Source organism: Geotrypetes seraphini, chromosome 9 (genome assembly GCF_902459505.1).
Source record: "Geotrypetes seraphini chromosome 9, aGeoSer1.1, whole genome shotgun sequence".
Classification (NCBI taxonomy): Eukaryota; Metazoa; Chordata; class Amphibia; order Gymnophiona; family Dermophiidae; genus Geotrypetes; species Geotrypetes seraphini.
Window position 1 is genome coordinate 36,983,844 of NC_047092.1, and position 25,173 is coordinate 37,009,016.

At 41.6% G+C, this 25,173-nt stretch overlaps 2 protein-coding genes across 5 annotated transcripts in view; one reads left to right on the top strand and one right to left on the bottom strand.

The window, feature by feature from the left end:
- Positions 1 to 15,406, bottom strand: LOC117366564 (putative Dol-P-Glc:Glc(2)Man(9)GlcNAc(2)-PP-Dol alpha-1,2-glucosyltransferase). Of its 2 annotated transcripts, none has more exons than XM_033958045.1 (3): positions 15,217 to 15,406; positions 6,359 to 6,556; positions 1 to 2,580 (listed from the first exon to the last, which is right to left on the bottom strand). In XM_033958045.1, the coding sequence occupies exons 1-3, from the start codon at positions 15,379 to 15,381 to the stop codon at positions 1,525 to 1,527; spliced, it is 1,419 nt and encodes a 472-aa protein (XP_033813936.1). In that variant the 5' UTR covers positions 15,382 to 15,406; the 3' UTR covers positions 1 to 1,524. The 2 variants fall into 2 exon arrangements, with proteins under 2 accessions (XP_033813936.1, XP_033813937.1); XM_033958046.1 differs by lacking the exon at positions 15,217 to 15,406 and adding an exon at positions 13,577 to 13,599.
- TPRKB (TP53RK binding protein) overlaps positions 14,896 to 25,173 on the top strand; it is a 23,861-nt gene continuing 13,583 nt past the window's right edge. Inside the window, exons 1-2 of one of the 3 annotated variants that reach the window (XM_033958050.1) lie at positions 14,896 to 14,918; positions 19,720 to 19,913. In XM_033958050.1, the coding sequence (XP_033813941.1) occupies positions 19,773 to 19,913 (141 nt within the window). In that variant the 5' untranslated portion in view covers positions 14,896 to 14,918; positions 19,720 to 19,772. The other 2 variants (XM_033958047.1, XM_033958048.1) reach the window with 2 other exon arrangements.

The following is a 25,173-nucleotide window of genomic DNA, read 5'->3' on the forward strand; positions in this document are numbered from 1 at the left end:
TCACTTTTCAATTTGCTTTTATTTATTAACCTTTATTTCTGTACATTCAAATGGACTAACATGAAAACCAAACTATATTATCCGTATGGGAAATATCATTTTTCTCCAACCTGCAATCCCAAACAGAGGTAAACAAACCATTTTCATCAAACTAAATTGTGGAGATTCCCTCATAACAACAGTTGAAGTCTACAAGATTTCTCAGCAGAAATCAAACCAGGCGGAGCTGGCACAGGAATGTGTGGCAGATAAATGATTGTAGAGTGAGACTTGTACAGTCAGAAAGGCAGCAAACAGCTTGCAATGAATGTTAGAACTGATTCCACAGTAAATCTGAGGAAACACACTGAAGTTACACCACTGCATCCAAAGCAGGCTTGTCCAAGTTCAGCCCTCAAGGGCTACAATCGGGCCAGATTTTCAAGATATCTCTATGGATATGCATGAAAGAGATTTGCATATAATGGAAGATATTGGGTATACAAGTCTCTCTCCTACACATTCATAAATACATCATGACAATCTGGACCAGTTTGCAGCAGGACAGGACTGATCTTGACAAGCCTGGTCTTAAAAGTCTCCTGATGACCATTTAGGTGAACTTTCCTTGTTGCCATGTCTCCAAATAAGCTAGTTTTGCATATATCATGGATAATAATGAACCTCATTCCTAAGCTATGGGATGCTGGATATGATCTGTCTTCTACTGATTTCAGCTCCCTAGGACTTAAAAGCACACCGATGATAAAAATGAACACTCATTTAGAGGTAGAAAGTGTTTCTTGGTTAATTTATGACTCATGCTAGCATGCAATCATGCACATTCCTTCTCACAGTTGCTGGCTCTGACCACAAGGGTCTTCCATTTTGCAAGAGTCCAGAACTAGTTAAATTCTCAAATATTTGGACAAAGTCCACAATATGTTCTAACCCTGCTGCTGCCGCCAAAAAGCAAAGGCAACATGGGAGACATTCAGTTCTGTCCCACAAAATCTGGTTCTATCCATACATTTTTATGCATCCCTGAATTTTACTAAATTAAGGCCACATAATAAATTGCCACCATGCAAGTTATGCCTTTTTATTAATTATGAAAATTTTTTCTGCATTTTCTCTTGAAATATGCTACTTATCCTTCTAGAGCTCCAAAGCTATAATCATAAAATAAAAGTATTGTTAGGCCATGTGAAAAATCTTATTTCCCATATAAAAATGTTAATTTTCTGGTTTTTCCTGACTCTAGGACTGTTCACTTCAAATGTACATGTATTTGTGGAAATATACCACAATGGCATACCCCCAATTCCCATCACCCACCGCTAATGACAAATATCCTGACTCTAATTTGTCTCACTTGCCTGGGATCAGAATACAAAAACTGTTCTTTCCTGGACAAAATCCTCATCAACCTTTTCATAAAGTCCTTCTATATTAACTCATATTTTCTTCAAACAGCATGGCCAGCTTTGAATCCCTTCCTCAGCCACAATGAGAGAAAAGTCAAGGTTAGAGGCATACATGGAGTCACCACATAAATCTCTGGATGTCTTCACTATTTGGCCACTGAAATGTTTTGTTTAGGAAGAGGTAAACAGTCAAGGCATTCACCACAACGAACAGACCCATTTGAAGAAGCTGTCTGGGAACAGAGGGCAAGGGGATGTTGAGCCTATAAATTATATATGGTAAGATAAAGTAACGAAGCTCTAGCAGTTTCTGCGGAATTGTGGCCACAAATACACACGCAAAAAACATTAGGTTCCAGAAAATAGGCTTTGATTTCAGGGAGTCGGTAAAACTCCAGCCTGCAAATATATAGCCAGGAACCAAGGCATATTTCACCAGTTCATGCCTCTGGAAAATCCTCTGCCAGATATAGAACGTGTAATGTCTGTTGTCTGCAAGCAAATACTTATGAACATATGTGAATTTGCAGACTAGCAACAGGAAAACTACGGTAAGCAAAATGTAATATACAGGTCGCCTCCACACAGACTGAAGAAAGTTTGAAATTTTCCAGGGAGACACTAGGTAGGGGAATGAAAAGAAAAGAGTGAAAGAGAAAAAGTAGAACAGCTGAGGGAAGTTCAAGCAGGCTTTATGGTTACTTTTGTCGCCAACAACTATCCCACCATTAAATACCAGAAATCCAAAGAAGACAAGAACCAAAAAGGCATACGGCCAGGTCAAAACTAGAAGCATCTTTACATTATTAAATGACATGAGGTAGCGTACAAGAAATTTCAGTCCTTTTATGGTTTTTGGAAGTGACCCCCAGCTGGTAGATACTTTTTCATCTTTCTTCTTCGATAATTCGATCTTCCACGCTTCAGTGAGCTTTCCTGCAACCAGACTTCCGGCACAGAAGACGATCCAGACGATGTTTGTCTGACGGAACATGAAAGCACAAAAGCCCAGCACAGCAGCAATTGTATGCTTATCATACAGACTCATTAGATACATGAAAAGGGTAAAAAACGTGGAACCACTGTCTGTGTAGTAAAGAAATGTGCAAAAATACAATGGGGGCAGCATGGAGAGTGTAAGTGATGATAAGATTCTCTGGAGCCAAGAGGCTGCCTGGTAAGGGAAGAAAAAAAACTGGTTATTTTCACAAACGTGGCTCTTAAATACCTGTACATTAAAAAAGTCAATAAATGGGAGTAACGGGGGGAGGGGGTAATGCATTTGACATACTGCCTTTCTGCAGTATAGCAAAGTGGTTTATATTGTATATTATATAGAGGTACAGCCAGATGTAATGTCCCCTCTCTATGGCTGAATAGAAGTCCATTCCTTTGCCTTCATGTTACCTCACCTCTGCAATAACCTTGAAACAGGAACACATTTCTAACCTGAGATAGGGGGATTCATCTAATCTATACACTCCATACACAGTAATGAAAACCAACCGCTTTTAAGAAGTAATATCCCACCCCTTTTGTTTTCTCCCTGCCCTCTTTCCACCCTTTTTTATTTATTTTATTTCGATATATTTTACTCTTACCTAACCCTTGATCCTCTTGTTTCTGTCTTACCTACTGAACATATATATTCTTTTATTTTTACTTTAATTTTTTAGTATTGTAAACAGTCTAGGTACAAGTTGATAGACGGTATTTCAAGTATGGAATATACTGAATCTCATACATTGGAGTGCAATGTATGAGATTCAGTGCCCTAAAATGGTAGATTCCCATTAAATGATACTAGTAAAGGTCTAGTAAAGAACTAGTGTTTTCCAGGCTGCTAGAGAGCATCCCCCAATTCATTCACTCACTTTCTCTAATGAAGGAGAACAGGACCTCAGAAAAACAGACACCAAGCAAGCTTGTAAGTGTACTGGGTCACAGGTCCAGAAGAACTCTTCAAACTGTCTAAATTCACTTTAATGGTAACTTTTCAAATAATACAATAAGTTCACTATGAAGTTTTTGTATTTATTTAATCATAATATACATTAATATTTTCTCTCAAAATCTTTATCTTTTTGATATAAAAAAAGCACCCAACTGAGGTCTTTGTTTTGCCTGCCTTCATGCTGCATCAAGGAACAGCGCTTCTTTCCATATCTTCTCAATGTTTTTGAAAAGCTACCATTCAGGTGTGTTGGGACAGTTCAAAGAAGCGTCTCTTGACCAATGACTGAAAGGTCTCCATAACTGCATCATTTCTCTGCACCTCTGGGGTTGGGGAAGGGGTCACACAAAGATTCAATTCTTTCCTCGATAATCTTCTGTCTTATAAATGTGTCTAGTAGTCCTGAACAGTAGGGTTTTGTCCCCGAACCCGTAAGTTGCTGCAGAAGGATGTCACACATCTTTTGACTCCGCCTTCTTCCCAGAGGGCTGTACCATGCTCCCTCTTAACAGGAGCCATAAGAAGTTAACAAAGATCAAAATAGAAATGGCGTGCAAGAAGCACTAACATTCTTGGAGCTACCCATATATCCATTTATTAGGCCAAAATATCTTTTTTTTTCTTTTTACAGACTCATCCTAGCTGGTGGCAGAAGCATTCTTCAGTCTCAACTCAAACTCAGACAGAAAGCAGGCGCAAAGTAATGACACATTTACAAGACACATTGGGTGGGACACATTTACAAGAAAGAAGATTATTAGGGACAGATAGTGTAATAAAATCCAATGCATTTCCCAGTTTTTCCTATCAGATCTACAACAAACTGGAATGGTGTGTTTACCCTACTGGTCCTATACTTCACTTAGGGGATAATTCTTTATAAATCACCTAAAGTTAAGCACCAGGATGATATGGCCTTAGCACAAATTCTATATTCTATAAGATGTGTATAATATGCATGCCCCTAACCCGCCCATGACGCTCTCAGGTCCACACCACCCCCCTTACAGTTGCACACTATGGATTTTACAAGCACAATTTACGCAATAAGGGAAATTAACATACTTGCCATTTAATGCCAATAAGCACTAATTATATCTAATAATTGGTTAATGCTAATTAGCATCTAATTATTAAGTTATATGCCTAACTGACACTATTCTATAATATGCTTTCACAATATTGCATACTAAGCTTAAAATTATGCAAGTTTATAAAATTACTGTTTTTTCACATTAACCTTTTTTTTTTTTATATAATAAAAAAAATAGCTAAACCCGATACCCACTTGGGAGGGCTAGTGGGGGTGGACTGGGGATTTTTGGGTGGGAAGGAATATCGGGATCTTCCTTCTTTCCAGCTAGGGGTACAGGGCCCTAGGAGTAAAGGCCCTTCACTCAGCTTTAAATATAGCACTTAGGGCTCCTTTTACTAAAGGTGCGCTAGCGTTTTTTAGCGCACGCTAGCCGAAAAATTACTGCCTGCTTAAAAGGAGGCGGTAGCGGCTAGCGTGTGCTAAAACCGCTAGTGCGCCTTTGTAAAAGGAGCCCTTAGTGGTTCTTAACCTTGTTGGAGGTACTAAACCCCACCAGTTTCATATGCATGTTCACCGAACCCTTCTTTATTGGAAAAATAAAATATGATTTTTACAAATTCAAAACATAGGTATACAGTGAGGGAAAAAATATCAATTTTGAAAACAAAAAAGTTCTCCTATATTTCGAAAAATAATAACATAATAATGAAATTTACTGCAAATCAGTGTGACTTCTGCTGTTGCCTCTCAGAGACCAGTTCAGAAATGCGCGGCTTTACTTTGGCAAGTGCCCTAGTTTTGCCGGAGCTAGACTAGAATTACTCAACTTGGCATTGCAAATCATGCAATTAGGACGCTGACTCCCATCACATTCCGTTATACATGTGAATCCATATTGTACATATTCGTCCGACCACTTTCGTATTTTGCTCGACATAGTTAGTAAGGGATTAAAATATTAAGATAGGTATCACACGACGTACCATCACAACAGTTACAATTCGACTACTGTGCGCTTCAAATCCCCTGCAACACAGATAGGCCAAGCAATGTTGCGTGATCACCTGCAGCCAATTATGGGCAAGCGGGGCGTATCATCACGAATCATAAGCGCTTCGGTCACGTTCAATCATCTATCAGTTAAATCACAAATTTTGATCAGGAATTGATTGATGTATATAAGGCGTTAGTTACAGATTGATAGATCAAGAAACCGAGTACACAATCAGTCTTGATCAAAATCACCGAATAACTGATAGATGATTGAACGTGACCGAAGCGCTATATGAGTCGGAGGTGTGTTTTGACCTCCGCCGAACCCGCGAGACTGACTCACCGAACCCCTGGGGTTCGGTCAAACCCAGGTTAAGAACCACTGCTCTAGCCCTTAGTTGTTTTTCAGGAGAGGAATGGGGAGTTAGCATGCGTTGGGTTCTGTTCTAGGGTTTCTTTTAAGGCAGGAGAGGGAATAAAAGGTAAATATTGGTTTTCTGATGTTCAGTTCTATCATTGGTTGCTGATGGAATGTGATTGAATTGTTAAGGCAGAACTGTACATTTGACTTTATATTGCTTTTTCTTGATGTTAACCAGCAAAAACCCCAAACCAATAAAAGATAGCTTGCAACTGTGCATTATAGTTTCTCTCAAGGGGTTGAAAATAATTCCACAAGGCTTGCTCCAAATGTTTTCCCTATCATGCGCTCCCATACCTGTTGCCACACTCTAACCCTGCTGGTATGCAAATCTCTTTCATGCATATTCATTTTGGTGTCCAAGGACTGGGTTGCGGAGCACTGCATTGCAAAAATTACAAGACCATTCATTATTTTAAGACTCCTGTAACCAGGATGGGAATTTGCAGCACGCCTACTGAGTGACAGTTACATATACTTGAAGTATTTTCAATAACAAAAAATGTATTTATATTTTTCAACTGGAATGTCGCACGCATGATCTGTACCTTGTTTTTATGATGGATCTTGTAAATAAGCAGATAGAGTATGTACAGATTTCCAATGCCAAACAGCAGGTTAACAAATCGGAGCATTCCTGTGGAGCAAGCAACATCTTGTGACCATCCAAAGAGCCAGGCCGCAGGCTTCAAGAGTCCCACAGACACCAGGTAGAGGCCAGGCAACGTTGTGATCATGGGATCCCACTGAATAATAAAAAGTCACTGCATTAGTAATATATACAATAGATCAAATAAAGACATTAGTCCAATGCGCTCTATGTAGAGATTGACACACCAGAGACAAAGTCTGTCCCCATTTCCAACTCATCCCTATCTTTGTCCTTTCCCCGCAAACTCAAACTCCATTTCCACTCCATCCCAACAAGAGTAAAAGATCTCAATTGTACAAAACGTGAGCAATAAAACTGTGGTTTTTGTCATGTGCAAGAGCGGATGGAGTTGGACTTTTGAGTCTGCAGGGATAGAGTTTGAGTTTGTGGGGACGGGCTAGGAATGGGTACAAACTTTGTCCTCATTTCATTCTTTAGTTTCTGGGGCATTCCCTGCTTTTTCTGCCACTAAGATCAAAACCAGGCTAATACTTAGCAATGGGGGGGAGGGCAAGATGCTGTCATCTGCCCACCACTGTTAACATGTCACATTTCCAAAGCTCCACTCAAGAAACCTCGTAAAATCCAACAGCAGGATATTCCAGGTTCTTACTTTCCTTTACTGAGAGAATGTTTCTACGGTTAAAATAATATATATCCCTCTCCACCTCTGACATCAGGGAAGGGGCGGGACCGCGGCGGAGGAAGCAGCGCAGGGCTCGCTGGCATCGCGAACCCACGGCAGGCTGTTTCTCCACCGCAAACGGTGCAGGGGGGGCTGGGGGATGAATCGGACGTCGGGGGGTGGGAACAAGCAATGTAAAAAACAAATTGTATAACGCGTTCACGGATATAACGCGCATGGTTATGCACGGTTTGTAAAATCACGTATAGCGTGCGCGTTATATGCGTGAAAATACGGTACTTTTAAAACCAATAGGAGGAAATATTTTTTCACTCAGAGAACAGTTAAGCTCTGGAACATGTTGTCAGAGGTTGTGGTAAAAGCGGATACCGTAGCTGGTTTTAAGAAAGGTTTGGACAAATTCCTGGAGGAAAAGTCCATAGTCTGCTTGCCCTGGATCGATAGAATGGAATGTTGCTACTCCTTGGGTTTTGGCCACGTACCAGTCACCTGGATTGGCCACCTTGAGAATGGGCTACTGGGCTTCATGGACCATTGGTCTGACCCAGTAAGGCTATTCTTATGTTCTAACTTGGGAAACACTGTTATAATTTCAGAATAAATGTTACTAATGGAATACTTGTTGAAATGTCTATTCTTTGTCATGTTTATTTGTTCAATAAAGAGAAATGTAAAAAAAATAAAAAGCAAAGTGACAAGATCCTAGAGCTAGTGGCAGAATCATCATACTTCTGGGATAATCTATGAAAACTGATAGCATCAGGCAATTACATTTTAACTTGTAGATACGGTTCCTCTTGCTCAGATGCTCAATATAAATTGTGTTTTTACCTCAGATAGAACAACAATCTTCTTACTGGGCATTTGATGTGTCCAACGATTATGAAAAGGGTTTGGCTACATCCCAATTAGTGGTATAAATTGATTTCTGGATTTTTAAATAAAAAACCAAAAAATTGTCTTAGAGATATTTGGAGTATCGAGTTAAAACAGCATATTTCTGTTTCTCGTTGGCCACGAATCTGGACTTGGAGATTAAGATGTACAATGTCAGCATCTATGAGACAAACATGGTTGTTTTTATTACATAGAATTTTTTGGACTCCAGTTCAGTTGAATAAAGTAGATAGTTCTAAATCTAATAGATGTTGGCATTGTCATATTGATATTGGGACTTTGGATCATCTTTTATTTTTTTGTCCATTGATACTTGGCTTTTGGAAGTCGATTTGGGGGCAAATTAATAATATTCTTCAATCCTCTATTCCTTTGACATATGAAGCAATTATTTTTGGAACGATTCTGCATGATAAACCCACTTTGGATAGAAATAATAGTCGCCTTTTCATGATCTTATCAGGAATAGGGGTTCAAATGATCACATCTAATTGGAAAAATCATGATAGGATTAATTTTAGTTTTTGGTGGGCAACTATATGTGCAACATATAAATATGAAAAGATTATGGCAGAGCGTTTAGGGTTTGTTAAATCCTTTAAGGGGATTTGGGGTCCATTAACTAATTTTGTCACATTATAATTAAAGTGATTCCTTTTTCTTTATGTTAGATTCCTTTGCACATCCAGGGTGGGTGGGGGGGTGGGGGGTGTATTATTTATTTAGAGGTATAAATTTCATAATATTCTATAATATTGATGAGTATAATATAATATCATTACTGTTATAGGTTAAGAAGGGATTTAAAATTTTTATTGTAATATTTCTGATGTTAATAGTGTATTTTCATATAGTTTTGTTTTTTTTTTCCGATTTTTCAAATGTATACATTGTCAAGTTCAAAATATCAATAAAGAAATTAAAAAAAAAAAATGCATTAGCAGATGAAACAATAAGTCTGATGTACAAAAGTCAGCGTTACTAAATGTCAGTTAAAAAAAAAAAGTTTAGAAAAGTAATTTCATGTCACTATGAATATCATAAATAAAATGTCCTACTTCTCTGAAGCTGTGAGACTCGGCTCCTTTTACTAAGGTGCGTTAGGGCCTTAACGCGCGGAATAGCGCACGCTAGACCTTAACACCAGCATTGAGCTGGCATTAGTTCTAGCCGCGTAGCGCGGGTTTAGCGCGCAGTAATTTTGTGCGTGCGCTAAAAACGCTAGCGCATCTTAGTAAAAGGAGCCCTCAGACTCTATACTTGGCAGTCCGAAACCATCTTGGTACATAAGAACGTGAGTCCTAGCATTCGGGGACTAGTTGTATAACAGAAATATTTATATGAAACGTCCAAGACGTCCAAGGCACCTACTTTAGGTCTATCTTATAACCCAACATACAAAGGGGCCACTGAAAAGTTCTCAGCCCATCTAAGAAAAGAATGATGTGGAACCATGAAACATACAAGTTATTTTAATGAAATTAAATTAAATGAAAAGTGTTAAGAAAAGTTTGGAAGAACTTGTAAGTTTCAAAGCTCCACACCATTCTCTTTTTGGCTGGGCAGAGAACTTTTCAAATACTCCTTGTGGACTGGACATCTATGTGACTTTCTGGGACAGGTACCTAGAAGCAATTCCTACCCCTCTCACTTTCCCTCCCCCTTTCAACCCCTCTTACATTCCCTTCCCTACAACCCTTTTCTTCTGTAACATTCCCCTCATGCATTTGTAATTCACTGAATGTCCAGCCTTCTTTCGATGTGAACCGCCTAGAAGTCGACTGACTATGTGAACCGCCTAGAAGTCGACTGACTATTATTACAGTATATAAATGTACACACAAATTCACTCCAAAGAAGTAAATGTGTGTCTACCCTATTGTAACATTTTCAAAACAAAAACCCCCAGAATCGGTACTTGGGACGTTTTCTCTGCAAAGCATCCAAGTGCCTTACCTGCTAATTTTCTTTCTTTTAGTCCCTCCAGACTGGCACAGAAACAGATGGGTTTTACGCTCCTCTGCCAGCAGGTGGAGACTGAGGGCGCCTTTTACTAGTGTTTTTAGCACACGCACAAAATTACCGCGCGCTAAACCGCGAAGTACGCTTCTAGAATAACGCCAGCTCAATGCTGGCGTTAAAGGTCTAGCGTGCGTTATTGCGTGCATTAAGGCCCTAACGCACCTTAGTAAAAGGAGCCCTGAGACAGGCTTTTGGCTACAGTACAAGTAGGCTGTGCAGTCCCTCTTACATTCAGTCTTAATGAATAGCCAAGCAGAAAACAACTAGTCTGAAAACAATAATATTCTAACTGCATGCTCCTTAAGAACATACGTGTTGCCAAACTGGGACAGACCAAAGATCCATCAATCCCATTATCCCGTTTTCAATAATAGGCAATCTCAGGTCACAAGTACCTGGCAAGATCCCAAAAGAGGAAAAAACAGATTTTGTGCTGCTTATACTAGAAGTAAGCAGTGGATCTTCCCAAGTCCTTCTTAACCTGTTTTTAAATCCTGCTAAGCTAACTGCTTTTATCACATTTCCTGGCAATGAATTCCAGAATTTAACTACAGTTGTTTAAAAAGTAACACTCAGTAGCTTCATTGGCATTTCTGCACCCAAATGCAATGAGTTGGGCTTCAGCATTTACATCAGGTTTCTACTGGCATAAATGTTTATTATTTAATATATTTATTTATTTTAAAAATTTATATACCGTTTAAAACTAAATGGTTTACATAATTTATATACACAATGTCAAAATGATGATAAAATAAAAGCAAATACATAATAAAATACACATATAATAAAATGAATATACATACAATTCTCGGGATAATGTGGATAGTAGAGATCATAGATAATTCATCAATTTTAGCTGAAGTAACTAAAAAAAAGGCATGTACAAATAGCTGCAACACAGTATCATATTTTGGCAAAAACATCTTCCTTGGGGGTACAAATAAAATCTGCTTACTTGACTGAGTCACGGATGCAGTGGGTTGAACAAGCAAATTTTATTTGTACCCGAGGAAGGCATTGGGTTTTATATGAAATAATAAACATCAATTTTGGACACTGTATCCAGGAAGAAGAGTCATCTTTTTAAGCCTACTTGTTTTGTTTTTTTTTTATTCTTTATCTGAATGTAGGGTCATTGGGCTAAATTCACAAAGCAAACTGATCATGTACCGATCGGTTTGCGACCCCGGACCGATTCACTTACCTCTCTGCCGACCATCCACCAATCCGCACATGCAAATGAGGGCAACGGCATGCAAAATAAGCAGGGACGCGATTCACTAAACAAAACCCTGCAACACCGACTAGCGACTGCTGAAGACCTGTCGCTGAAGCCCTTTCCGGCTGCCCTGCCTTCTGCCGCCCCGCTCTCTGCCCTGTCAGCCCCTATCCTGCAGTCCCAAACGTGCCTGCCTGCCTTGAACACGTCTGCCTGCCTCCCTTCCCTGCACTGCAAGCCCATGGTTTTAGCCCGTGGGCTTAAGCGGGTTAAAACCATGGGCTCCAAAAAAACGATCGCCTATTTTTTTTATCTATGCCAGCCCTGAGATCCAGCGTATACGCAGATGGGGGCGTTCCACCAATCGCCCCCATCTGCATATTGGGGCTTCGTGAATTCATCGGACCTGCCCGGATCGGGCCCGATTGGGCAGGTTCGTGAATCTAGCACATTGTTCGCCCCTTTTTTCTGTATAAATACCAGCACCCAACATTAGGTGTGGGAATCAACTCTTAAGTGCTATTCTACAAAGTCGCACGCAACCCAGAACACCCTTTATGCAACAGCACTTAGGGCTAGATTCACTAAGCAAATCGATCGTGTACCGATTGGTTTGTGACCCCTTTGCGACCCGATTTTACTCCAGCCCGATTCACTTACCTCTTCTCCGATCCGATTCCAATCCGTGCATGCAAAGTAGGCAGGGACGCGATTCACTACAGAAATCTTGCAAACCGACTGGGCTGGCCGATCAACACAAGAAATGACTGCTGGGGACCAATCGCAAATGTCCTTTCCGACTCTCCTCGGCCTCAAATCCCAGCCCTGCAGCCCATCTCTGCCGCTCTGCTTTCTGCCCCTTCCACACATCCAAGACACCGCAAACGCCCCATCAAGCCGAGCCCTGCTCTTGCCGCCCCAACTCTCCTGCTTTCTGCCGCCCTTCCCCGAGGTGCAGGCCCGTGGTTTTAAAGCGGGGCTGAACTGCGGGGAAGGGCAGCAGAGAGCAGGAGAGTCAATTGCCTGCTTTAAACATCTTTCGTAACTTTTATGAGCAGCCTGCCACCGGGGTTCGCCCTATTTCTGCCTCAAAACACCTCCTCCTGAGCAGCCTGCCGCCCGGGATCGCCCTTCCAAAGGAGAATCGGGGCCAGTTAACTCCCCCCCCAGCTAAAACTAACACCAAACACATGCACAGACCATCTACAGGGAAAACAGATGGTCTGCGCATGCGTCAGGATCACACACTAGCGATACGTGTCGGTGGTTGGTGGCGTACCTCCGATTGCCCCCATTAGAATATTATTGGTTGCAGAATCCTTCGGACCGGCCCGGATCAGACAGGTTAGTGAATCTAGCCCTTAGTGACAAATTTTTTTCGGCATCGACTTTTTTTTAGCACCATGTAAAGAAATCCCCACCCCCACCAAGTGCTCATTTTCCTAACAGTTATGCACTCCAGGTTCTATAAACAGTACCTAAATCAGTAGCTGCCTCCAAAAACAGCTATCAAACACGCTTAGGCACCGTTTAAAGAATCGCAGCTAACGGCGCTTGCCTGAAAACTTAGGCTTCTGAAATGTAGGCCAGATTTTTACTGGCCTACATTGCAGATGACTAAGTTCTTTAGTGAAGCGCGCCTAACCACATCCACTTAGGCATAAGGCGAAGTTTGCAATTTTGGCGCTACTTATTTTTTAACGTATTTTTAATTGGTTTTAAATGATGTAGTCAATTACCGCAACAATTAAATTATTTGGCAACGGTTGGACACCTACCGCCACATAACATACGGTGGCATTTATAGAATATGGCCCTCAAGGCACACAAAACTTTGGGTGCCTAGTTATAGAATTGCCCTTTATGTATGTATTCATATAGTATTTTATAAAATACACGTACATTGCAACTCCTTCCACATCCAAACTACATTCCTAGGATCACTTTCACGTAGTGCTTGTAGAAGTACATACCGTCTTATTGGCATTGTACTTATACACACCAATTCAGCCACACAATTTTGTAAGAGCTCTTTCCTATAGGAGACTGCATGTGCCCAAAATGGTGATGGTACAACAGGCGACAGTCTCAAAAAGTAACAAATCACCAGGACAGGATGGCATTCACCCCAAAGGTTTGAAAGAGCTCAAATATGAAATTGCTAAACTAACTAAACTAAACCTTAAGTTTATATACCGCATCATCTCCACGGATGTTGTGAAGCTCGGCGCAGTTTACAAGAACTTAAAATATAGGAAGAGAAGGAAAAAAAAAAGGTTTACATGAACTTATATATAGAAGAGAAGAGTAAGGGGGGATAGAATTACATTTTAGTGAAAAGCCAGGTTTTCAGTTGCTTGCGGAATAATTGGAGGGAGCCCAGGTTCCGCAGCGGGGTAGTAAGGTCGTTCCAAAGACCTGTGATTCTGAAGAGAAGGGATTTTCCCAGTTTGCCTGCATAGCGAATACCGTGTAGAGAGGGGAAGGATAATTTATACCTTTGGGCGGGTCTGGTAGAGTCAGGAATTGCTAACCTATTATTTGTAATCTATCGTTTGAAACAGTTACAGTACCTGAGGCCTGGATAATGGTCAATGTATTGCCAATTTTAAAATTGGCTCCAGAGGCAATCAAGATTGATAAGCCTGACTTTGGTACTAGGCAAAATGATAGAAGCCTATTCCAAAATACAAATTACTGACTATATACATAAACATTAGCTTAATGAGAATGAGTCAGTATGGTTTTGGCATTGAGAAATCTTTTCTTGTCAATTTATTAGATATTTTTGAGTAAAATAGTATGGCAGCCGTCCTGTCCCATTCCTGCAAGCTTTGTCCTCATCTGCACATGCTTCAAACACTTTAAAATTATATGTTCGAGGCTTATGCGTTTAAGGCAGAGCTTGCAAAAATGGGAGAGAACTCGTGAGGACAGGACGGGGATATTGAGATTCTGCACCGTGTCTTTCTCTAAGACTTTGGGGTACAGATTCCCAAGAAGCTGACACAGAGGCCTGGGCTGAACTCAGGTGGATTTAGGATCTGGATTTGGGGGGGTATCTGTTCAGTGACCCTTGGGATGCTGAAACTGGGGATCTGGGCTGGGAATAAGGTTTGGGGTCCAGATCAATTGGACTCGATTCAGCAACCCCTACCCCTGCTGCTTTAGGAGTCAGTGGGAGGTTTGGTGGGGTTCTGCTGCACCATGGGAGGGATAGAAAGACTGCTGCACAAGGGGATGGGTGAGAGGGGAGGAAAGGAGGTGGGGAAAGAAATGGGGTGGAGAGATGATTGTTATACATGAAAAAAATAAAATATCCCCCAAAATAAGCCCTAATGCATTTTTTGGACCCAAAATTAATATGACACTGTCTTATTTTCCTGGAAACACCGTACTTGTTGGTACTGACACCTTGGAACTTGACATTAGGGGACCGGCTTGGGCTCATAATGAGTTAAGAGGAGTGGTATTTGTCAGCAGTGAAGCTCATTCTAGGGGGGTGGTCTCAGGGGCTGGTCTCAGGGTAAATTCGGGATTTGTAGCAAGAGTGGTACTTGTCAGAAGTGACCCTTGGAAAAGTGACACTAGCCCAAGCGCAGGTTGTTTGGGGTCTAGATTGGGGGTTGGTATCTGTTGGAAGCGACACCTGGGAAGCTGGGGGTCAGGGTGAGTCTGGGGGTCCAGATCAGCCTGATTCGAATTAGGGGGTTGTTCCTGTCGAATGTGACCTCTGGTAAATTGAGATTAGAGGATAGCATGTGCTGGAGGCAGTTTAGGAGTACAATCTGTTAGCAATGACCCCCCAGAGAAGCTAACTCCGGGGGGGGGGGGGTTCTGAGTTGGATCAGGATCCGTTTCGGGCTGGTACCTGTCAGCTGTGACACCCCCCCCCCCCCGAGGACCTTATACTAGGGATGCGGGCTGGGGCGAGTCGGGGGGGGGGGGGTCCGAACGGGGCCGGTACCTGTCGGAAGCGACCCCCGCAGTACTGCTGGGCCTGCGGCACGTGGAACCACTCGTCCATGTAGGGCTGCCGCTGCTGCCGGTTGATGTGCGAGAAGAGCAGGCAGGAGAGCAAGAAGCTGACGCTGAGCAGCGCCGAGAAGAACCAGCTCTCGGGCCGCTCCATTGCCGGCCTCGGACTCAGCAGCAGCAGCAAGCCGCGCCGGGAGCTCGCCTCGGGCCCGCCCCGCTCTCGGCCGGAAGCGGAGAGGGGCGGCGCGCGCAAGAGAGCCACCCCCCCCCCCCCCCCACCTCCCCTCTCGCGAGGGTCTGGGGGCAGAGCCCCGTCTTCCTCCGGCGCCAGCCAGGTAAGAGCTGGCCCAACCGAGCCGCGCGGACGTGAGGCGATGGACTAGGCCCAGAGCAAGTTAGAAAAAGCTACGCGTAGGCCTCGCTTTGCATCGTGGATGTGACACACTAACAAAATAGGTGGCCAGAAGAAGGAACAGGCGAGGTGGTCACAAGTTAATAAGGCCGGTGGCGGGGTTAGGAGGAGGGGGAACGGGGGGTGTCCTAGTTCTTGAAATACAGGTAACAACCCCCCCCCCCCCCCATGTGAAGAAGCCCTTAGAGAAGAGTGAAGACTCAACTCTTTGATAGGCTGGTATCTTAATGCATTCTGCTTCATTTTTTCAATCAAGTTCCTTATACAGTATTCAACTTGATGTATTTTATCTGTTCTATGTATTACTTCTTTCCCTTAAACACCTCAGTTACTCAATGTGTGGCGCAGTGGTTGGATCTACAGCCTCAGCACCCTGGGGTTGTGGGTTCAAACCCCGCGCTGCTCCTTGTGACCCTGGGCAAGTCACTTAGTCCTCCATATGGAGCCATCTAGCTAATCATTGTAACTCTGTTTTTTTTAAACTAACCTTTTGTAATCCGCCTTGAACCGCAAGGTAATGGCGGAATAGAAATCCGTAATGTAATGTAATCTATCCAGAGTTGTTAATGCGACGGAGGAACTCCATTTCGCTCTACTTAGTTTAGTTAGAGCTTCTTCAGGAAATTTGAAATTTAGCCATGGTAGTCACTTTTTCTACACCTCGACTTTCTTTTGCCGTGGAGGACAAAAGAAGCTCTAACTAAACTAAATAGAGCGAAACGGAGTTCTTCCGTCGCATTAACAACTCTGGATTGATGGCTAAACAGTCACACTTAAGTTAAGTAATAGATAAGAACTTAAATATGGAGATATAGCAATATCTGCTGTGCACGTATCTATACATAAGTTAATTCACAATAAGTAAGAAGAAGAAAAGATTAAAAAGAAATATTTAAAAACTTTAAAATTTTCATATAAATCCAAAGAATGGACAATTGGACCGATGATAGTCTGCAAGATGGTTACATACTGGGACTAGTTCCAAAAGTGATACCAGTAGATTCCACAGTCTATAAAACAAGTGAATGTTTCAATTTGGCCATAGCCTATGAATTTAGTGATTACTTCTTTCCCTGCCATGCCGGTATTTTATTGCCTGGCTGTTTGGCATTTAAACAGTTCTTTTTAAAAACTGTCAACTAGAGAATGACACGGTGACAAAATTCATCACCGTTCCCGTCCCCGTGGATAACCACGGTAAACAATCTTCATGTCATTCTTTAAGGAGAGAGGGAAGAATCAGAGTATGAATGGCCACAACCACTGACCCTCAAGCTTTGCTTTGAAGAATGCTGGTGTAGAAGGACTGAGGCTGAAATAGACACTAAAAAATGACATGGGATTATTTCCCGCGGTTATCCACGGGGACGGGAACGGTGATAAATTTTGTCACTGTGTCATTCTCTACTGTCAACAATGCTTCCCCAATTTTAAACTATTGTTTTCTTTTCTGCATTATATTGTAAATGCTTTCTGTCTTTATCTGTTTTTAAGTCCATTATTCTAATTTGTATTTTATCTGTATCCCATGTATTAGCTCACCTTGTTGTGAACCGCCTAGAATTTTTTCAGTATGGCGATATATAAGAATAAAATTATTATTATGAATCAGGATGCTGCTGCTGCAGTCAGAATAATTTACTGCAGTCCGAATGAATGAATGAGCAGTCGGCACAAGCCGACCCAAACTGCTTTTTTTCAGTTTCAGGCAAAAATCCATTGAAAAGTGAAGTTTGACTGTGTGAATGTGGGCCAGTGAGAGCTTATTGGGATTATCAGAGCTAATAGGCTACATCCCTCTTCTGAACCCACAGTATCCAAAGCAGAATATAATAAAATAGTGAAAGAACTGTATTTTACTTCCCCCACTTCAAAGTAAAATACAGGTCTTTCATTATTTTTATTATATTCTGCTTTGGATAATGTCTTGGTGGGGGTGCTGACATCTCTCTACCCCCCCACCCCCTCTTTAAATCTTCACAACTTCTCAGGCATGCTGCTCGAGCTGGCCTGGCTCCCCTCTGAAATCACTTCAGGGTCATGGGGCCCCCCCAAAAAAAAAGGAGCGGGGAAAGGGGGTATGGGGGGGGGGACGCCGCCTACCCTCAATACGCCACCGCTTCCAAGCAAAATAACTTCCATACACATGAACTGCAGATAATGAGAACTGAAACTAAAAGCCACCTTAATATTGAACTGGGGGAGAATTATAATTTCTTTTAGTTTTGTAAGAGAGAAAATTTCAAGTAGCAATAGGAGTAAATGTTGGAACAAACTGCCCGAATCCCTATGGCAGGTTCCATCTCCAGCAGTGTTGAAGGCCAAGTTAAAAGCCAACCTCTTCGAGACTGCTTTCAACTCCTAACTTCTCTCACCTTCGGTTCTGCATCCCCAACCCTATATGTCATGTCTATCTGTCCAGGTTAGATTGTAAGCTCTTCCGAGCAGGGACTGTCTATTAAATGTCAAATTGTACAGGGCTCTTATGCCTTTCAGTACTATATAAGTGATAAATAGTAGTAGTAGTTGTGTCACACTCAGACCAACAGCAGATGTCATAACTGTACAAAGAGGTTAATTCCAAAAGCGATTATCATCCCAAATTTAAAGACTTGAATTTCTGCCAAAATTTTGAAACAAAAGCATTTGTTTGGAGCACTCTATCTAATATAAACTATTGTGCAAGATCATAACTACATTATTTACAATTGCTGTACAAAAAAAAAAGAATACAAAAAGTAGCCCCCCACCACCAGAACTACCTTACAATCCCTGGCAGCCTAGTGGTATAGTGGGAAAACTGGGAAAAACTTCACACACAAGGGTGAATCAAAACATCAAGGATAATCCAATCACAATAAAAAGATCACCCAACAGTTCACTTCCATGCTTTTCCACAGTATAACTATAAGTGCTCAGAACCATTATGGTAGAGAGATCACAGCCAGGGACACACCCCTAAATGTGCCTCTCTTGATCAATCGCAGCACTTAAAAGTTACTTTTTCTGTGCAATCTCATTGTGCTCTAACCATTACTATCCAATATACTTTCAGTTATTCATACACTTAACTGAAAAGGGTTTGCAGAAGACTTGCGGGTTCTGACACGTTTCGTCAGATTGGCTTCCTCAGAGAACCCACTCTTAAAAAAACTGGAATGACCAAGTGGTCTGCTCTTTCACCTGTAAAAAGAATACCACAAATCTCCTAAGTATTTCTCTTAATACAGACTCAGACACAATTCTCAGCGCTGCTGAAGGGTACCTCACATTCTTTTCATCTTGCTTCCTTTTCCTGTTTGTTGCTAACACTCTCCCTGTTTATCCCTACAAAACCCAGATATGATGTCATAATTCAATGGAGAAATGCCCACCTCTCGACCTCAAGATTGAGGACAAATGGGGACACCCGTCTGCCAGTAGTAAATCCAAGATTGCTCTTATTTCCACAAATATGCTTGCAAGTTACAGCCCCACTGAAAAACCATGGCCTCTAACAAGGAATTTTAAATCATCCATAATATGCAACTTATCTTGCCAATGCTCTGTTAAACGAGCCATGATCTCACCCCGACAGTTATTTTTAGCCAAAACTGAAACATGACCAAAAATTAAAATAACTTTTCAGCTTTAACTAGGCAGAAAAAGAGATTTAGGGCCACTGTCAGCGCTATAACCAAAATTTACTCAGCCTCTAGTCAGAAATCCAGGACTGGCTACACAGATTTCCTTCTAACAACTGGGTGAGTTGATAGCTCTGCTGTAGTGCTCCTGCTGTTTACTTGCTCATTCATAAAGTCACTTAACCTTCCAATGCTGAAGAATGGTGCCACATGTAAACTTTGTGCAAAATTTCCATCAAAAGAACCCAAAGAATTTGTGAATAATAACAAGATCATTTTTTGAAAGTAGATGGGAGAAAAAAGGTTACTATTGAACTGGCACAGAGCTATTTCTTTTAGTTTTGTGAGAGGTAGACAATTTCAAATAACAATAGGAGTAAATGTTAATTTCAAAAGTACATTATTAGCTATTAGTAAATTTAGTAGAAAACTAATCATACTTCTCTTTCTTTCTCAGCTGTCTAAGCTTTGACTGCTGGGGTCTGCTACAGAATAAACCTGGCTGGAAAAATGCATGTGACACATCAGTTGGAACTGTTTCCCGATACTAGTGTGACCCTTATGTTGTTTAAAGATGTAAGAAATGCAGAAACTTTAAGGAAAAAAGCAATGTCAGGATCAATTGATGGAGCGTTACTGAACTCTACAGTGGTGAGTGAATAGTCTCAGAAGAGTGTGAAGTAATGAGTGAAGCTGATCCAATTATGAATGATGCATTTTTCCAATTATTTCTCAAAGTAAAGGAGTGTTTCCATCCAGCTGGAAAAGTTATTCATGGGTGGATAGTGTCAAAGTATAATGCTATGCATTAGTAAATTGAAAGAGTAAATTGTAGAGCTCTTTAATGAAATGATGGCAACCTAAGCTGCCATTTGGCTAACAATATTTTCACAAGAGTTCCTTTGCCTCCTTGGTTTGTTATCATAAGATCCAGTGCTGAAGCTGATCTTTTGAGACAGACCATTCACTTTCTAGCCCTGGTGAATGTTTTGGTATCTATAAGAGAGAGGTAATGAGGAACCTTTCCATGTCTGTACGAGCAGTTGCTGAAAAGTTCTCAGCCCAACTAAGAATTTATTTTTATTTTATTTATTTATTCAATTTTCTATACCGTTCTCCCAGGAGAGCTCAGAACAGTTTACATGAGTTTATTCAGGTACTCAAGCATTTTTCCTTGTATGTCCCGGCGGGCTCACAGTCTATCTAATGTACCTGGGGCAATGGGGGGATTAAGTGGCTTGCCTAGGGTCACAAGGAGCAGCACAGCTTAACTCCCCAAACATAAAATTCCCAGATCTTAATGAATTTTATGTGATTCCCATCCTTCATGTTCCTCCCTAAATGTTCCTTTTTTTTTTTTTTTATTAAAGATTGTAATCCACCCCAATTACCCTTTATGTATCACTTTGTGTTAGAATAGATTTAATCTGTATATAATGTCATATTTTGTCTACCCTTTTTTATTGTATCTATTGGATAACTGTAATACACATTGAAATACATGATTTTGCGTCGATAACAAATCTTATTAAACTTGAACTTGAAACTTGAAACCCACAACCGCAGGGTGCTAAGGCTGTAGCTTAAACCACTGCACCTCACTGCAGCCATGAAACTTACGAGGTAGTCCACATATTCACCCCTAAGTTCAATACACTTGGCACATCGAGTCTGAAGTTTATGTAACCCAGGGGTGCCCACACTTTTTGGGCTTGCGAGGTACTTTTAAAATGACCAAGTCAAAATGATCTACCAACAATAAATTTTTTTTAAAAACACAAAGCACACTGTACGCAGAGAAAATGTTAATTATCATTTATATTCCTGGGTTTTTGTCAAAGAGGTCAAGGCAGATGACTCTATGCAATGTCACCTCAGTAACAACCATACAAAAATAGACAAATATACCGCCTCCCATTTTATTAAACCACGATAGCAGTTTTTAGCGCAGGGAGCTGCGCTGAATGTTCTGCGCTGCTCTTGACGCTCATAGACTCCCTGCGCTAGAAACGCTATTGCAGTTTAGTAAAAGGGAGCCATAGTGCAAAATATGGACAGCAGATATAAATTCTCTAAACGGACACATTTTGATCACTAAATTGAAAATAAAATCATTTTTCCTACCTTTGTTGTCTGGTGATTTCATGAGCCTCTGGTTGCACTTTCTTCTTCTGACTGTGCATCCAATATTTCTTCCCTTCTTTCAGCCTCCTGTATGCTTCCTCTCCTCCAGACCTCATTCTCTCCCCCAACTTTTTCTTTCTCCCTGCCCCCTTCTTTGTTTCTGTCTCCCTGCCTCCCTTTCTTTCTCTCTCTCTCTCTCTATCAATGCCCCCTTTCTCACACCCCTGTTCCCCCTTTCTTTCTGTTTACCTTCTTTCTTTGTCTCCTTGCCCCCCCTTCTTTCTATCTTCCTGCCTGCCCCCTTTCTTTTTTTCTCCCTGCCCTCCTCCAAGCCACTAGTTTTGCCGCCATCGAGGAACAGGCCCTCAAGCCACTAGGTTTGCCACCGCCATTAGGGAACCAGCATTCCGCTCCCCGATGTCAGTTCTGACGTCGGTGAGAAAGTTCTGGGCCAGCCAACCACTGCCTGGCTGGCCCAGAACTTCCTCTCCAACGTCAGAATTGACATCGGGGAACGAAATGCTGGTCGATCCAACGCTTCTACAGGGAGGGTGGTGGGGGACATTGTGGAGAGGAAGGCTGACCGGCCAGTAAATAGGCTCTGCAATCGACTCATATTGCCATCACGATCGATGTATTGGGCACCCCTGCTGTAACCTTTCCAAAAAATACTCTAATGTCTGGTCACTGAAATACTGCTCCGCTACTGCAATCACCTCTGAATCACTCAAAAATTGTCACCCTCGCAAACTCTTTTTAAGGGTTGGAAACAGTCCAAAAAGTTGGTATCAGCTTGTTGAAAAAGTTGCACAATAAACTTGGAATTGTCCACTTGACATTGTCTCTCATCAGTATTCAAACATTTGGGCACCCACTTGGCTGACAGTTTCTGCATAGCCAGCTGCTCATGAATTAAACACCCAACACTTTCCTTGGATATCTGTAGTGTCTCAGTAATTGTTTTAGCCAATATTCGCTGATTTGCCAAATCAGGTCATGGACATAGTCAACAATTTCGAGTTGACACCTTTGGAGGCCTCCCACACCTTGCTGTATCTTCGGTCTCAAAATCTCCATGCTGAAAGTTTGCACACTGCTTCTTCACTGTGGAGTATATTGAGTATTTGTCACTCGGGCCTAGATGTACTTACTAAACAGGGTTGGTAAGACCACATGGGTCCGCTGCGGTGCGGTTTTTGGCCGATTCCAAAAGAGAGACTGATCCTCAAACAAGTTTGCATGCAAATGATTTGAGCAGAGGTTTGTCATAGTCCCCATTCAATCCTGCTAATGATTCGCTGTGAGAGTGACTCTCACACATGCGCAGAGCCAGCAGGGGAAGCCCAAACAGCTGAGAGAGAGGGGAAGCCCCGAAGCAGCCTTAGCTGTTCAGGACAGGAAACCTTTTTTTTTTTTAATGGACACAGATGTTGTGCATGTTATCCACGCACAATACCTGTCCCCATTTAAAAAAAAAAAAAAATTGTGCAGGCCCTTCTTGACCACAGCCATTGCATCCCCTCCCTGACGACAACCATGGGTCCCCAAACTCCCCGAGGATGACGGCCACCCCTGCGACAGCGATGCAGTCAGAGAGACAGGAAGGATGCCCACTCCCTTATGCCTCAGCAATCCCATTGTGCATCCAGGCCACATGGACCCCGACACTGCCCCCCCCCACCCCCCGACTCTTCCCTCAGCACTACCCCACGGTCCCCCCGACACCACCCCTACCCTACAGTAAGATCCCCCCTCCCACAACCCTACCAAGAAGACCCCAAAAGACATCCCTAGTGGGTTGGGGAGGGGTCAGCTCATAACTCCCCCAGCTCAAGCATCCCCTCCCAGCCCTTCCCTGTACCTCATTGTAGAAGCTGGCAAGATACCCACTTCCTTTTGCCAGCAGGCCTGCCTCTTTGAAATGGTGGGCCTTCCCCTTCCCGGTGCAACCTGGATCTACTGGGGAGGAACCTAAGGCCCTGGTCGAACTGGATACTTTAAGCCCCTCCTATAGGAGGGTCCTTAGGAATCTGGGGTAATCAGAGTCTTAGGCCACCTTCCCAGTGCATCCTGGTATGGTATGTTATGTTATAAATATATTGGTAGGATAGGTAAGCAACTGGTCTTGACCTGTCACTTTTTCAGATCGCTAAAAGTTTTTCTGCATCAAGAAACCATGTTAGAGCATCGATTGCTCTGCTAGTTTACATGGCATTTCAATATTAATGACCTTATTTGTATTGCATGGTCAGATCGGAGAATAAGCAATGGTGCAGAAAACCACCGTTTTGTGCATCGGGTTGGCAAATCTGATCATCACTTAACCAGTCAAAACCGGTTTAGCGATGATCATTAGACAATCGTTGACTTTAGTGCATCTGGGCCTCAATGTTTGCATCATATATTCATGGATTTTCTTTGGAGTTTTCTTTTACAGGAATAGGAACTTCATGATGGCTCGGAGATCCACATTTGAAAATTCCACACTTTTTGTTGACATGATTCAATCAATGATCTGAAACAATGTCAAAATACAGCATTACAATTCTGCAGATTGGCACTTTGCAAAATGAAATAACACTTTTCAGCTACACTGGCAAAATAACACTCAGAGTTAGGAAGTTGGCTGGGCTGAGAACTTTTCAGCATCCCTCATAGTAGATATGAAAAATAGATGATGAACAATCACAGTAGTGTTGGTACTCCATTTCTGTGGTTCTAATAGATGTACACAGCCTGTTTCTACACACATAAGAGAGAGTCCCTTCTCAATAGAGCTTACAAACTATTTGAGACAAAGAGGACAAATAAGAGAATTAAGAAGTTTCATTTATCAAGACTGAAGGAAACAATGAACAGACCACAGAAGTCCAAAGTAATACAAAGCCACCTTTATTGTACAACAGGAGTGAAGGATTTTGAACTTGGCCTGACTTGGCCAAGTTTGGCCAGATGACTGCTTCAGGAGCTAAAATAATCAGATCAGTGTGAACACAGGCATGCACCAGATCTGGTTCAATTGTAGTTTCAAGTTTAAGTTTAATAAATTATTTGATTAGATCACAAAATCTCATTTCAATGCGATTTACATCAGATAAAATAATAAAATCCGCATATATCACATATACTGCTAATTGACATTAAAACATTAGGGAAAAGGGCAGCTTAAATTACAATATTAAAATTAAAAAAATAAAACCAAAAATAAAATTGGGTATAGGTTTAGTACACACAGGATGGGAGACAAATACCTACATATTTCAGTGAACATCCTCGTCCTACCCTAAAATATAGTAAGACTGATCTATTAAAAAGCATCTTTAAAAAGCCAGCTCTTTAGAAGACTTTTAAATTTGTTCAATAATTTTTCTTCTCTTAGATTAAGTGGAAGTAAGTTCCAGATTTGGGGGGCCGAAACAGAAAAAATCATGTCTCTCCTAAAGTATATAACTTTTAAAGAAGGGACTGTTAATAGGGCTTTGTCTTCTGATCTTAAAGATTTTAATGGGGGAGTATGGTATTAAATATCTTTCTAGAAATGTCGGGGCTTTATTTATGAGTATTTTATGAGTAAGTAGAGCTATCTTATAAGTGATTCTACGGATTACTGGTAGCCAGTGTTTTTCCTTTAAAAGTGTGTTGTTGCTACAGCCAACTGATCCAGATCTGGCGCATACCTGTTTTCACACTGGTCAGAGTGTAGAGAGAGAGGTGTAGGGGATGTAGAGAGAATTATCTGGAAGTTTATCAGCATAAAGTTGGTACTAAAAACATGAGAGGAGATCAG